The sequence below is a fragment of the Natrix helvetica genome, assembly GCF_964273705.1.
Source record: "Natrix helvetica genome assembly, chromosome: 10".
Classification (NCBI taxonomy): Eukaryota; Metazoa; Chordata; class Lepidosauria; order Squamata; family Natricidae; genus Natrix; species Natrix helvetica.
Genome location: NC_138561.1, coordinates 8,146,567 through 8,163,227, shown reverse-complemented (window position 1 = coordinate 8,163,227; position 16,661 = coordinate 8,146,567). Strand labels below are relative to the sequence as shown.

General features: G+C 41.3%; 1 protein-coding gene across 1 annotated transcript in view; it reads left to right on the top strand.

Moving 5' to 3' along the window:
* Nucleotides 1–16,661, top strand: part of CDYL2 (chromodomain Y like 2) — a 75,020-nt gene that overhangs the window by 46,730 nt on the left and 11,629 nt on the right. The window contains exons 3-4 of the mRNA XM_081963358.1: nucleotides 12,941–13,158; nucleotides 15,717–15,889. Of these exons, the coding sequence (XP_081819484.1) occupies nucleotides 12,941–13,158; nucleotides 15,717–15,889 (391 nt within the window). The remainder of the gene's footprint in view (nucleotides 1–12,940; nucleotides 13,159–15,716; nucleotides 15,890–16,661) is intronic.

Below are 16,661 nucleotides of genomic sequence, written 5' to 3'. Positions count from 1 at the left end.
TCACCTCCAAGGTGTTGCTTTACTCCCACGTCAACCCTGCTTTCTTAGTTCTTCTTGTTTTCTGGCAGCTCTGCACATGTGCACATTGGGAACAGGCTCCAGCTGTTCCTCTGCCTCACTGCTGTCTAGCTCCCTCTCGGCCTCCGGCACAGAGTCCTCGTCGGAGCCTTCCTCAGCCTCCAGGACTGGCCCATATTCCTCCCCATCTCCTCGCTGTCCGACTCTGCTGCCAGTTTCGCTGGCCACTAGCAGACCACGACAAGCCCTTCTAATGGAAGAAGGAAGGAAACCCTTCAGGTTTTGACTTTTGGCTGAAGGCTTAGTAGCAAAGGTTCCTCTTAGAAAGAGAGGAGGGGCAGATGGATTCTCGCAGTAGGGTCTACAGGGACAGTCAGGATTGACAAGGTAGCAGATGGGTTCTTGAGATGAAAGACCTGCCCATTTTGTACATGTGCTGCCATCTCCTCAACAAGAAGAAGTAGGCCAGAAGATAGCTGAACACCTCAGGTTCTTGCTCCTTCTCTTCTGTTCCCTTCTGTGTTTTGGCTCTTCTTCTTGCTGGTCAGAACTGGCCAGGGCAGATACAAAACTTTATCGTGCGCTTGCAAATTTCAGTTCATATAATTTTGCAATTTGGGATGTCCCTCTTCAGCATCAAAGCCACTAGAGATGGTCCAAAGTGCTGCATTATGTTACCCAGGCTCCATTATGTCTCCCCCGCCCTGCCCCAGTTGAGAAGATCCTTTTGGTTTATTATTTCTCTGAAGTAATGTTTTCCTACTTGAGTAAACGCCATGTTTTCCCCAGGCTGTCCAATTCCATTCTCTGGTTGCCTAGCCTGTTGTTTTATGCAGGCTTTTGCTATCCTTCAAACTGCATCCATTGTTGGAGGGTATCTAGTGATTATCTGAAGAGTGTATTTTGAGATTGAAAAAGGATACTCCCAGAGTGAATTGTTTTAACAGGTTTACCAAAGTGAGTTTGTGGAGATTCTTGTTCCTGAGGGAGGTGCTTTTCAAAAAAAAAACATCGCACAAAATTTCAATAAATTGCTGTTTTTCCAGCAACTGTCAGGAAATTTAGACTTTGGGGTGTTTTCTCCCATTGTTACTTTCCTTATCCTTTATAAAGAAAGTAAAAATGGATTCATCAGAGATGTCTTGCACCTCACGCCAATGGCAATTTTATTTTTTCTGACTGTGCCACAAAAGAAAAGACATTCTTTCTTTCATTTTTCCATGCAGAGCTTTGTGTTTTCATGATATTCTTGGAAGAATATAATGAACATTGTGTCAGGGAGCACACTGGCACCAAAAGCATTGGAACGAGCCCGTCAAAGACTGTTTTTCAAATTGCCATTTTTAACAACTGAAGTAGAAAATTCTTAGATACTGTGCATAAGGATCAATTATGTGAACTACATTTAATTAGTGGAATTTAATTTTGTTCAAGATTTAACTACATGAAGTTTTAGTTTTGCCCTGCCCCACACTCTGTAAGATATTCATATTTGTGGGTGGGTATGGGTGGGTGTATTGGAGAGAGATTGGCAGAGACAGGGGGGAGGAGTCAAGCAGGGCATCAGTTTAAAGTCTCTATGTAGTCACAAGTAGATGAGGTCTAACTCTTCCTGAAAGCCATTGACCCTTATTTAGTTTTATCCCCGTTCAAACTGTTAATCTGAGAAGATTCCTGTGCATAGGCCTGAGCAATAAATCAGTAGTGTTCAGCCTTTGAGTGTGGAACTGGTATTTTGCCCCTGAGTCTGTATTTGTCTATGTCAGTGATGGCAAAACTTTTAGGCATTAAGTGCCCAAAGTGTGTGCATGCGCACACCCAAACTGCAAGGCATGGGCACATGCATGCATGTGTCACACATGCACAGATATGCCACGCATGCGTGGCAGAGACCCGAAGACCAGCTGGCCAGAGAGAGGCGCATGCACGACAGAGACCCAAAACAGAGCTGGGGTAACGGCGCAAGTGCCCACAGAGAGGACTCTGCATGCCACCACTGGCACATGTGCCATAGATTCACCCCCACTGGTCTATGTGTATCTTTGACATGCACCACCCTGAGCTGCTTTATGAGGGAGATGAGTGGTTTTTAAACACAATACATTAATAAATATAAATGCAAATAAATAAAACTGAGGTAAGTTCTTTGACCTCTTTTATTGAGGTTCCATTGTTAAAATGATGAAAGATACAAAAATTTTAAAAGCACATTTCATCTATTCTCATGTTAGAATTCTGTTCTAAAGCAGGGTTTTTCAAACCTTTTCAGACTAAGGAAACTGTTTGTTGGTTGGTTGGTTGATTTTTGAACTGGTAGTGACGTTTTAGTGATAATACATTGGCTTTGGGTGCATTCTGTTTTGTAGTGGTTGTGGCTGTTTTTAATTTAATTTGCCCGTAGGTTTTTTTTCCACAGAATCAAGTTCTCTTAGGATTCCATGGAGTAAATTTGAAATGCCTCTTATTGTGAAGGAGAGAAGGCTCTTTGGACTCGTATCGTTTGGTGTGATTTACCACTGAGCTTTGGCGTGCTTTGATGTAATCTACTCCAGTGATGTGATTTTCACATCAGCGTTAAGTTTGCAAACTATACTGTACATGATGAGCTTCAGAGTTCCTTACTTTCTGGACAATGCAGTGCCCCCAGCAAGAGCCTGGAGATCTTAATTTAAGACAGACTGAAAGTAGCTCCTGCCAACAGCTATAAATTAGCATTTTCACATCCCCGGTAAAACTTTTTCCAGCTGTCCCAATGGCAGAAATTGCTGTGGTTACAATCCCAATCTAAGCACTCCACGCTGTTGTCTTCCCAAGCAATGAAAGGAGCAAGCATGGTCCCTAGGAATGATGATCACTGGTCAAGATGGAGGGAATATGTCAGAGTGTGCAAAGGTCTATCACATGTATCAACCCAGGAACAAGTACAGCCAACAGTAGTTTGTATCAATTAATGGTTTTTATCACAATAGGAATATAGAAATACTATACATACACATACTACATACGGTATCTCAACAACAGCAATTACAGCAGGGAAGAAACTCAAAAAAAAAAATACGTTCTAGCAGGGCCTACTCTTTATTACACAGGTTCTTAAAGGGATAACAGCCAAACGACCTGCAGACTCATTCCCATCGTTGCATCAGCTGGTCAGCTCTTAAATTATCACCTTGACAGAATAATCTTCTGTGACCAAGCCTTATGACACCAACCACATGTCCTAATTAGATGGCATTAAAACCTTGAGCAAAGGAACTCCAGAAGAAGAGATATGGCAAGTGTACCAAGGACTATATTCTTATACCCGGACAAAAGCTTGGCGGGCTGAAAAAGGCCTGAAGAGCATTAGATGATCACAAGGACATAGAAGATTCCAGTTCTTGGCTACCATCTATTGGTCATCTGAATTTTTGCAGTTTATCAATGCGGTAAGCAATTTTCCTTTCTGCTTCTAGTCATGGTGAAGAATTGAAGTACCATATATGCTCTAAATGGGGGGGGGGGTATTTTTATTCCCATCCCAGTGCTTTAAATCAGGCCGGTCCAGCCTGAGGCCCACGGTCTACGTAAGATCCTGGACAATTAGTCATTCAACACCCCCCCCCCCCGATCATAAACATTTAATATTATTATGTGATTTAGCAATAGCAATAGCACTTAGATTCATATACCGCTTACATTTTGTGTAAAATGGCAATAAGCCTCAGCAAACCTAATCCATGGGCTGTGTTAATTTTGTGTGATTCCCAAAGGCACATAATGTTTTGCATTCCCTGACCATGAGCTCTGCAGTAAAAGGGGAAAATAAAAATGTGAACATTTTAAACCAGTTCCCATTCCCACTCCGATTGCCTCTTCAGTGCAACAGATTACATGCCGATGTTTTTTCCAGCGTGATTATGAAATGTTACACTTCTCTATCGTTCAATTTATAACCCAACACTGCAAACATGCTAGAATTCCCAAGCCTTTCTACACACATTATATCCACTTTTGCACTGTAAAGGAACCACTGTGCAAAAACAAAGGTCTAAACCATGCCAGCTAGAAATTTTAACTAGGGAGAAGCATTGATAAGAAATGGAGATTACCTGGAAATTGTTGTTGAAATAAGTGCATGATGTGGACCACCAAGGAAAAACTCTACCAGAATTGCTCCTAAAGTGATCAGCTCTGCAAAACAACCCAAATTTTACTGTGAAGGATATGGCAAAAAGTTTTAATGAGCCTGGAATCCATCTATCTTTCCTTCCTTCCTTCCTTCCTTCCTTCCTTCCTTCCTTCCTTCCTTCCTTCCTTCCTTCCTTCCTTCCTCTATTATCTCTCCCTCCCTTCCTTGATTTTCTCTCTCCTCCCTCCCTCTCTCCTTTCTTCTTTACCTTTCCCTCATTCTCTTCCTTCTTTCTTTTTCCTTTCCTTCCTCCCCTGTATCCCTCTGCTTAGAGAGGGCTGGAAAGCACTGTGAAATGGTATATAAGTCTAAGTGCTATTGTTATCTTCCCTCCCTCCCTCCCTCCCTCCCTCCTTCCTTCCTTCCTTCCTTCCTTCCTTCCTTCCTTTCTTCCTTTCTTTCTTTCTTTCTCTTTACAGACAAAAAGAACACTCTCCAAAGCGCATAACACCACAGAGTTGAATCAGACTAAAACAGCAGAAAAGACGTTTTCATCACATCGAGGGATGCAAGGAGGGATGTAGTTACGGGAGTCAAAAGTTTTACCACATGGGAGGTTAAATTAAAAAGCTCTGCCTGTTAACTGGGTCCCCCTAACTTCCCATTCAGAGTGAGAACACAGAGCTTACCAGACAATCAGAAAGAAGCATTTCATCCAACCAACTCATAAAAGTTATTGTGTGCAAAAAATCAAACGTTCATGAGCCTGAAATATTTTGGAACAAATTGTTTTGCGCTAATGAAACAAATATCGAATTGTTCGCCAAAACCTCACATGAAAATCTTTTCTGAAGGAAAAGCATACATCTTTGAAGAAAAAGACACCTTGCTAACCATTAAACACAAACCTTGTTTTATTGTGGATTGAAGCAGTGGCAAAAAAAATAATAACCCTACGGTATGAACGCAAGGAAAAACGGATTCAACTAAATAACAACATATCCTAAAAGCTAATGTCTTAGTCCGTGATGAAATTGAAGCTAAATAGAAGGCCGGATATTTCAGCTCCAAATCAATGGTGAAGTATTTAGAGGAAACAAATTTTGGAGAGTGTATTATTGAAAGTCTATTGCGGAAGATCTGAAACATGTAGGGCTATGATGGCAAACCTATAGCACATGTGCTACAGGTGGCACAAACAGCCCTCTCTGCGGGCATGTGAGCCATTTTCCCAATTCAGCTCCACCGCGCATGCGCATGGCCAGCTGATTTTCGGGTCTCTGCTGGGAGATGTGCATGCATTTGTGGGGGGTGGGGAGGTCACATGTGCACGGGCGGGGAGAAGCATGGGGAGGCAATGCACCCCCAACGGCTCATTTTTTGTGCCAGTAGGCTGCACATGGGGGGAGGCAGAGGGAGTCACGGGTGCATGTGCAGAGTGGTGCGTGGGGGGCACGCATTGCCTTATGAGTGCGGGCACGCAACGACAAAAAGATTAGCCATCACTGATGCAGGGCATGCAGAAAAGTTTCACAATATTTCTGAGCTACAAGAGTTCTGCAAAGACAAGTGAGGAAAAAAAATTGAAAAGCAAGAACTAAAAGATTCTTCTCTGGCTACAAGAAACATTTGGAGACTATTCATCGTATCTAGTCTATCTATTCCAGTCATTGCAAAGTATTGACTGGAAGGGGGTACTCACTTCTGTACTTCCTATGGTCACTGTTTGCATAAAAATGTTGCATACATACGTTTGGGTCAGCGGTGGGTTCCGGATCCCGTTGCAATGGGTACGGTGCAACGGGGGCGGGAATCCACATGAATGCACACAGCACACGCATGCGTACTTACCTCCCGCGATGCTTCCGCAACGCTCCAGCTGCTTGGTGGAACATCGCACAGGCGCCGTATTGTCCGTGCGCAGAAGCCCCGAAAACTTCAAATACTGGTAAGGAGCGAGGGCGGGTAGGTGGGCCCTCCAGAGCACCGTACCGGAACGATACCGTGCTCCCAGCAGACACCAGTACGCCCGTACCAGGGCGTACCAGTCATAACCCACCACTGGTTTGTGTGTGTGTACACATATGCATGCATGAATTTTTCCCCATTCAATCGTGTTTGATTCTCGGAGACTTCCTGGAGGAGTCCCTGCAGATTTTTGACAGATTATTCAGAAGTTGCTTGCCATTGTCTGCTTCCTAGGGCTGAGAATAAGTGACTGGCCCAAGGTCAGCTAATTGGCCTTGTGTCTAAGGTGGAACTCCAACCTTATGCCTTACCCACTACACCGGACCAACTCTCATTATACATGTATTGAAATTTCCTAGAAGGTATCTTTTAACTTTAAACCATGGGGAGGCTTTCAAATTCTGTTGACATAGGGATTCATTCAAGTGGTGGAATTTGACCAGAGTGTATTTGAATATAAGTCCTCTTGAGTTTTCAGAGGAAATACCCAATTATAAATCCCGAAATTACAAGTAAATGACATTCAGAACAAACATTTTGAGCCCACAATCCTGTGAGCATGAAATTGTTGTCTAATTTGAAAAAAGTTATTTTGAAGTTGTTTAAAATATTCCAGTGCTGTTTTGCTCATGCCAGATACATTTCTTCCAGCAAGTTCAGGACAGCTGATGTGGACTTAATACGAGGCGTTTTTTTGAACCTGAAATAGGAAATTTTGAACTTGAAATTATCCACATTCAAAGCTCATGCACACCATTGATGAATAAATACTCAAGGTTTTCTGCATAGGTGTATAAAACTGTCCACTGTGTGTCATATTCCAATATATTAATGTCAGTATAGTATAAAGGTAAAGGTTCCCCTCGCACATAAGTGCTAGTCGTTCCTGACTCTAGGGGGCGATGCTCAGCTCTGTTTCAAAGCCAAAGAGCCAGCGCTGTCTGAAGACCTCTCCATGGTCATGTGGCTGGCATGACTAAATGCCGAAAGCTCACAGAACACTGTTACCTTCCCACCAAAGATGGTTGCTATTTTTCTACTTGCATTTTTACATGCTTTTGAACTGGTAGGTTGTCAGAAGCTGGGACAAGTAATGGGAGCTCACTCCATTATGCGGCGCTATGGATTCGAACTGCGGAACTGCCAACTTTCTGATCGACAAGCTCAGTGTCTTAGCCACTGAGCCACCGCATCCCTGTGTAGTATAGTCTTTATTGCCATTGTACATCGTATATACAACAAAACTGGTTGTATGTCAGTTTCTTATATTTTTTAAAAAAGAAATATACAAATATTAATGACATCTACAAAACTCTCCATTTTTGCCTTAATCTGACTAATTTACTTTAACCTTGTCTGTTTGACCAACAATGTCCTCAAAGTTTCTGTTCCAAGTCTTCCCAGAAATTCTAGGAGATGAAAGGAATAGGACTTTAGGTCTTAGTCACATATTCCACTTGCTAATAATTCTCCTCTTCTTCTGATTTATTACATGTTAGCTATACTTCCATAGCCCATTTAATTTTGATATTAAGTTTAAAACTAACGAAGCTGGGCATTTTTGTGTGTGACTACAACTGCTTCTTCTTTAACTAATCTAATTAAACATGTTGGACAAACACAACCAGTGGTTTACGTGGGAGATAACTCATAGTACCCAATGGTAATTTGTAGATTACATCTATGACATTATATGCACCAATAAATCACATATTAGTGTTCTTCCACTTAACACTTGTGGAAGGGAGAAGGAGAGGATAATAAAATTTCATTACTAACTTCATATGGACTCATCCAAACTAATTGGAGGGATTCCCCTATATGATTAATACTCAGCATCTGTAATCACTCCACAAACATATTCAAGTAGAACTCCATTAAATGTATTGCATATATCATTCAGAAGAATTAATTAAAGTCTGCTTGGAGTGATGGAAGGAATTCTATAATCATCATCATCATCATCAAGTAGATGACAGCTCCTCTGATATTGGATGTTTAAACTAACTTCAAAATAATTGAATGATCATGATGAGGAGAAAAAAATTGTCCACTGTATTAAATTAGATGCACAATTAAAACGCACCCATTGAAATCAAGTTTGTTGAAATGGAAACAAATTCTACTTGTTTCAGGCAGTGGGTTTATTCTGAGTATGGATCCAGTCCTTTTCTTGCTGGAGTGTAATACTTATAGACCTGTCAACATGTTTTGCGATTGTGCCATCACAAATTCTAATGACTTTTTCTTTCTTTCAACAGCCTCATAAGACTGTAGTCAGATCCCAGTTATGTTAAGTGAAAGACTTCTATTACTTTTGGCTATTCCCAGAGAGACTAATTTACTTTGAATTTGCTCAGCAGTTCATCGGATCTTTAACTAAGCAAAGATGAAGCAGTTCAAATCAAGATCCCAGTGGTATAACATTTGATGCTAACTGAAATTACAGTAGACAATTCATCTTCATTTGTTCCAGCTCAATATATATGAAGTCAAATTTCCTTCAGTTGAGTTTGAGTCTTCATCAAACATCAAGATGCACCAATGCAATTTTCTTGGAATGTTATTGATGTCCATTTTAGGAATAATTTTATCAACTTCCCAGTCTATCTTTCCAATGTCTCTTATCTAAGTATTAAATAAACCCAATTTACCAAAATTCTCCCTGTCCAGACAAGGATAACCATTTCATAAGATATAGTAATCAACAATTACACTCAGGGTGAATACAAATCCATTAAAATATGTGTTGCTTAATATATTTCTAGCCAGACTTTTATGATAGAACTATTCTAATACAGTACAGTTTATAGAAATCAATAGGTACATCACAAAACATATAATGTTACAAAGAAAAATAAATCAGGAAACCAGAATTTAAATGATTAGAGGAATAGCAATGAAATAATAATCAAATAAAACCATATTTTTTTAAAAAAAATTAATAGCTAACCTTATCAGTCTTCTGTTGAATGAACTTCTAAAATATGACCCATCACTGAAAAAAAGTTGGACATTTATAAGGATGGACAAATTATTAATTCATTATTCATTTATTCATTATATTGATTGTATTAAAATATGTTACACTTTCTACTTTAAAAGCCTTCAAAATGGCTTAGGCATAATCTCCCGTGCACAATTTTATTTAAATCTGTACAAGAGTTCATATTTAAATGCATATTCTCTAAACGTATTTTGCTTTACATAGATTAAGAATGTTTCAGATACACGTTTCAAAATGTGTCCCCTCCGCCCAAAGGCATATTTTGGTAATTCTTTGGATTTCTTTAAAATTAACTGTATTACAAAATTCAGAGAAAAGTAATATGCAGAGAAGGAGCCATATTTAGACCAAATATTAGACCCACAAATTTGGATCGGATTTTTGAATACTTTACAATCCTGCTTTCCAAGAGATTAATAGATTATTTAACAAAGTGAAGTTTCTAAAATGGCTTTAGTGGCCAGTACCTTTAATTTAATAGGGACGCAGTGACTCAGTGGCTAAGGCGCTGAGCTTCTCGATCAGAAAGATCAGCAGTTCAGTGGTTCAAATCCCTAGTGCTGTGTCATGGAGTGAGCTCCTGTTACTTGTCCCAGCTTCTGCCAACCTAGCAGTTTGAAAGTATGTAAAAATGGAAGTAGATAAATAGGAACCACCTTTGGTGGGAAGGTAACAGTGGCGTTGAGTCATGCCGGCCACATGACCACGGAGACGTCTTCGGACAGCGCTGGCTCTTTGGCTTTGAAATGGAGATGAGCACCGCCCCCTAGAGTCGGGAACGACTAGCACATATGTGCGAGGGGAACCTTTACCTTTAATATATCTACTATCCGATATATAGATATGTATATATCAAGACTATAAAGAACAATAGTAAATAGTGAACATAGAAGCAGAAAATAAAAGGACAGTAAAATAAAACTATAAAAAAGCAGCTTCTGATCCTCTTGACAGTGGTTATAAATTCATTTATATTTTGCCCTCATTCTCTGAAGCTACCTCATCATTTCCTTTCTCCCACAAGCTACCATTTCTAATCTTAAAACCCATAAATCTCAAATTCATGTTTCTCTTTTTTCAGCAAGACATCTATAAAGATTGTATTGGGAACCACTATCAATTGCCCTAATTTATTAGGCCACTCTCTATTTATTGGGCCTGTAAATTCCCTCACTATAAGGCAAAATGAGAAAGGAGAGGAGGAGGAGGAGGAGATGATCACCCTTCCATATTAGGAAGAATCTATCATCAGTGGAAATATAGTCAATGCAAATGATGCTGCTTCAGACTTCGACAATCCCATCCATTGAAAATTACTTGGTTTGGGCATGCACTAGGTCCGGGATGGCGAACCTGTGGCACGCGGAGCAATTTGTCACAGCACACGAGGCGTTGCCTTGTCAACTGGCCAGCGCGCATGCGTGTGCTGGCCGGCTGACTTCAGCCTTTTTTTGAGGCCATTTTTCGCCCTCCCCAGGCTCCAGAGGCTTTATAGGAGTCTGGGGAGGGCAAAAACAGCCTCCCATGCTCCCCCCAGAGGCTTCAGGAGCTTCCCTGAAGCCTCCGGGGCACAAAAAACCAACCCTACAGGCAAACCGGAAGTTCAGGAACGGACTTCCGGTTTGCTCATAGGACTGGTTTTAGCCCTCTGGAGGCTTCAGGGAAGCTTCTGAAGCCTCTGGAGGGACTCCAGGGGAGCGAGGGAGGTTGTTTTGCCCTCCCCATATAAAGCCTCTGGAGCCTGGGGAGGGCAAAAAAAGCATGCAAAAATGGAGGGCGAGCGCTGGTCATGCTGGGGTCGTGCGCATTGCATTATGGGTGTGGCACGCCCGCGCACGACCCCCCCTGCACTCCCCCCCCCACTTTTGGCACGCGAGCCAAAAAAGGTTCGCCATCACTGCACTAGGTATTTTTCTGACAGTACCTAATGAAGGAATGATGAGGTACTGATGTAAAATGTGAGGGAGTGATGGCTAGGATTTTCTTTCCTTCCTGGGAATTTACTATCCTCAATTAATCTGACCACTGTAAGGATGGTATGTCTCCTGCTTCAAAATGGAAGGAACATGTGGATTGATTTTGGATCAGAAAGCAGGAATGTGTTAATTTTCCTGCTATTTTGATATCAAAGAGCAATTCATTTAGAATGGCCATTGTCCCAGAGAAGGAATCTATACCTATTGGTTGGAGTAAGTGAAATGACTATAAAGCCAGAACTTTATGGAGATAACCAGTCACCCAGGTCATGGTTGTTCCAAAGGTGCTTTTTTTCAAGAGACAACTGGGCCTTCTGGTTTTTCCTTGAAGACATTTTGCTTCTCATCCAAGAAGTTTATTCAGCTCTTGAAGAAGCTTCTTCAGCTCTCTCATTAGCAGACTGAAGAAGCTTCTTGGATGAGAAGCAAAACATCTTCAAAGAAAAACCAGAAAGTCCAGTTGCCTCTTGAAAGAGCACCTTTGGGCCAAAGCCAGAAGAGGTTCAGAGAAGGTGGAACCTATTTAGTTTGAACTTCCCCAGCTTGATGCCTTCCAGATATTTGATGGTAATATTATCCATTCAGTCGTGTCCAGCTCTTGGCAGTTCTACTGTATGGGCCAGATCTCTCCACGTCTTCCAATCTTGCAGTACTTGTTTGAGTCTGGCTGGTGTCAGCTTTGATGGTGTCCATCCACCATGTTCTTTGGCAGCCTGGTTTCCTTTTACAGCTAACTCTTCCAAGCATAATTGCTTTCTCCAGTGAGTTCCTTCCTTTGCTATGACATGGCCAAAACAAGTGAGATGCAGTTTTGTGATTTTTGCTTCCCCGTGACAGGTTTACGGTTATGCAATCCAGTTCTCCCTTGTTAGTCACTTTTAGTTAGTACAGGTACTTGGGTCAATAAGGTAAACATTTATCAAGGTAAACCGCTCCAAACTCAACTGCAGAAAATACGACTTCAGCAATAGAGGGGTCAATGCCTGGAATGCTCTACCCGACTCCGTTGTTACATCTCAAACCCCCGAAACCTTAACCTTAAACTGTCTACCATGGACCTCACCCCATTCCTAAGAGTCTGTAGGAGGCATGCATAAGCGCACCAGCGTGCCTACCGTCCCTGTCCTACTGTCCCCATTTATTTGTATTCTAGTATTCGAGATTCTAGAAAGAGTGCAGAGAAGAGCAACAAAGATGATTAGGGGACTGGAGACTAAAACATATGAAGAACGGTTGCAGGAACTGGGTATGTTTAGCTTAAGAGAAAGAAGGACTAGGGGAGACATGATAGCATTGTTCCAGTATCTCAGGGGTTGCCACAAAGAAGAGGGAGTCAAGCTATTCTCCAAGGCACCTGATGGTAGAACAAGAAGCAATGGGTGGAAACTAATCAAGGAGAGAAGCAACTTAGAATTGAGGAGAAATTTCCTGACAGTGAGAACAATTAATCAGTGGAACAGCTTGCCTCCAGAAGTTATGAATGCCCCAACACTGGAAGTCTTTAAGAAGACGTTGGATAACCATTTGTCTGAAACGGTATAGGGTTTCCTGCCTAGGCAGGGGGTTGGACTAGAAGACCTCCAAGGTCCCTTCCAACTCTACTATTGTATTATTGTATTATTCATTTCCTTTATGTCCATGTTCATATTTATACCTGCTATCTTGTACATGTTTGACAAACCAATAAATAAAATAATGAATAAATAAATTCTTTCAACCCTAATCAGTAATCCAGTGATGAGGGATGAGATGAAAAGGGAATCAACCCAAAAGAGACATCGGGCAGGTTTATCTCTGCTTTGGATCTTATGAGATATTAACTTGTATTCCTACCTCTCCCCCCGCTTTGCTTTTTGAAAGGTTCCTCTCTTGCAAATGGAGGCCTGAATCTTCATACCACTGTGAAACGGAAACTGGAGAGTGAAAAGGCTTACGTCTTCGATAAGAGACTCAGGTACAGCGTGCGTCAAAATGAAAGCAACTGTCGGTTTAGAGACATTGTTGTACGCAAAGAAGACGGATTCACACACATCCTCCTGTCCAGTCAGACCTCAGATAACAATGCACTGACTCCAGAGGTACGCAGTGAGCATCCAATCGAAGAGAACAGTGGGAAGTGATCAATATCCATAAAAGCATCCCTCTGTTTATAATTTGCCCCCTAATGAAATAACTCCCTCGAATTCCAGTTCTGATTTTGATTTTGACGGGAAGACCAGACTGGGGGGGGGGGGGGGGTGCAGGTTTGAAGTAGATGAACAACTTTGTCAATGTTTACTTAATATTGTTTTACCTTTCCTGTCGCATTCATATGTAGAAGTTGGATTTAGGTCCTGGTATCAAATTCTTGAGGTTTCCTATAACTTGGATTATTATTATTTTTTTGAGCTTTTTCATTCTTTGTCAAGGGTGCAATCAGTCTGAAGGACATAAATATTTGAGAGATTACCATATTTTTCAAAGTATAAGATGCACCTTTTCCCCCCTAAAAGAGAGTGAAAATTTGGGTGCGTCTTATACACTAAATGTAGCCCCACCCGCCGTCCCCCACCCTTTGGCCTCTGCCTCCTAGCAGTTTACTTTCTTGCAGCAAATGGGGAAAATGGGGCTTATGGAGGCTGCAATAGGCTATAGCAATCCCTGTAGTCTGAAACAGCTGATGATCAGGAGGCGCCTTTGAACTGAAAGTGAAACTTGCTGTTTGCTCCTGGAGGCAAATTGCTGGGAGGAAGAGGCAGATTTTTTTTTCTTGTGCTAGTCAGACTGTTTGCTGTTCGCTGCAAGAAGGTAAGTCAGTCTACAAAATGTTCAAATTATTAGACTTATTTTTTAAAGACTGCTTTATTATTGTTCTAGACAGCTTAACAAAATGAAGCAGCTTTTTAAAATAAATGCTTGATCTGAAGAGACCCAGTGCTATTGCATCTTCTTTTAAATGGCAGAGAATAACTATACTTCCAGAAAGCACATCAATTTTAACAGCATCTGTACAAGTATAGTCTGAAATGTAACACTACCAAGAGTGTATATTGTCTGTACTGTTTGCTGTTTGTTGCAAGGAGGCAAATTGCTGGGAGGCAGAATCAGATTTTCCCCCGCCCTCCCTTGTTTTCCTCCCCAAAAGCTAGATGCGTCTTATACTTCGGAGCGTCTTATACTCCAAAAAATACAATAGCTGGAAGACAGAGAAAAAGTTACCTCCTAAGACAATTACAAATTGGACTTACAGTTCTTGAAAGCATGGGTATCTGAGGATATTATGCAATTAATAATCCTTTAATTGAAGAGAAGAACTAGGGGTAACTTGATAACTGGTCTTCCAGTACTTGAGAGGTGTCACAGATGAGGGGGCCAATGTATTCTCCAAAGCCTCTGAGGTCCAGAGAAGGTATTCAGCTGGTTCAGACCAATTCACCCAAACTGGGAGTGCCCACGCTCCAAAACGTCCTATGTAGCCTCGTTTCCGATGCCACGCGCATACATGCACGCTGTGCGCACAAGCAAAGCACATGCGTGGAAGGCCGCACGCATGCACGGAAGACAGGCACTGTTGCAAACCAATGGTAAACCTAAGTGAATCCCACTGCTGGACAGGACAAAATGTAATGGGTGGAAACTTGTTAGACAGAAATGCAACCTAGAACTAAGGAGAATTCTCCTGACAGAATAAATCATAATAATTACCGAATAACATTAATTAATAATTATTAATCAATGGGACAGCTTGTCTCTTGAGAGTTGGGAGTGCTCCGATGCTGGAGGACTGGACAGCCATTTGACTAGGTTAGTATACTCCTATCTTGAGCAGGGGGTTAGACTAGAAGACCTCTGAGGTTCTTTACAGTCGTATGATTCTATGTTCTAACACAAATTACATCATTTGGATGATGATGATGTGAAAAGGATGACATCCCTGTGGCTTCCGCAGGATGTTTCTGCTGGAAGAGCGATACCACCAATCAATACAAATAATATTGAGGTACAGCTGTATATTCTATTCTATTCTACAGAATATTCTAATCTAAGCTTATTCTATTCTATTCTTACCAGCAAAGCAGCTTTGCCTATAGAGACAAAAAGATTTCCAAACACCCTCATCAGGCTTACACAGTCAAACTCAAAGCTCTTCGTTTGGCCTAAGGCAGAGGCCCTCAACCTTTTGGGCACCAGGGACCGGTTCCGTGGAGAGACAGGATTTTCCGCGGACTGTGGTTTCATCTGCCTCCCGTGGATGGGGCTTTGCTTGTTTGCATGGGCTAATTTCTGGCATGCCGTGTTCCATGGACAGGGGGTTGGGGACCCCTGGGCTAAGGCACATTGCTGAAAACCACTTCCCAACCTTTGCACAGCCCTACTGAGCCAAGATCAAAGCACCCTTGAGTCCTTCCCTTTGCCTCCTCCTCCTCTGTAGTTGTTGCCTTTGATGTTAGGAAGCATCTCAAAAGCGGCTATGAAATATAGATTTGAGCAACGGCTGGTGGGAAGCAACAGAGGCAAGTTATCCTGAGTCAGATTTGAAGCAATTAAAAAAAGCCAGGGTAAATATTCCATGATTCATCACGAATCATAAGATACAACACTTAATGATAGTCATGATTCGTGTCAAAGAACCGGACGGTTGTTTGTTTCTCTACAGATTATGAAGGAGGTCCGGAGAGCCCTTTGCAACGCGTCCGCTGATGATAGCAAACTCCTGCTGCTCAGTGCCGTGGGCAGTGTGTTTTGTAGCGGCTTGGACTATTCCTACCTAATTGGAAGGTTATCCAGCGACCGAAGAAAAGAAAGCACCCGGATCGCTGAGGCTATAAGGTGAATTTGGGGTTTTGGAATCCTCCAGACATTTAAAAAAAAAAAATCCTCAGCCTACGATAAGAGCATATGGTTTCATTTATTTTAACGCTTGAATCAGGTTAGTTAGGCCAAATGAAAGAGGTGTTTGATATTTATATTCCCTTGATGTAGTGTATATTTGCTCAGCATATTTAGCTTAGGTTGATGCAAACGTATTCCTCCTCCTATCTGTAATTCTTTAGCTGCCACATTGAGGTCTTTTGCCCAGCTGAAGGTAGAAGAAATTGTATAGTAAGAAATTTGAAAGGTTTTATCTTTATCCAATTATCAATAAGTCTTCGTGATCTAAACAAAATATTATTACTTTGCCCATGGCAATATGGGCTAAGATAGTGCTATCATCATCTTCATAAAAATAGACTTCCAATAGCAAAGCAGCCAAATAAACAGAGAATAACAAGGGATCTATTCTATAGAATAGAATAGAATAGAATAGAATAGAATAGAATAGAATAGAATAGAATAGAATAGAATAGAATAGAATAGAATAGAATAGAATAGAATAGAATTATTTATTGGCCAAGTGTGATAGGGCACACAAGGAATTTGTCTTTGGTGCAGATGCTCTCAGTGTACATAAAAGATACATTCATCACGAATCATAAGATACAACACTTAATGATAGTCATAGAGTACAAATAAGCAATCAAATCATACTAGGAAAAAATCAATATAAATCATAAGGATACAAGCAACAAAGTTACAGTCATAAGTGGGAGGAGATGGGTGA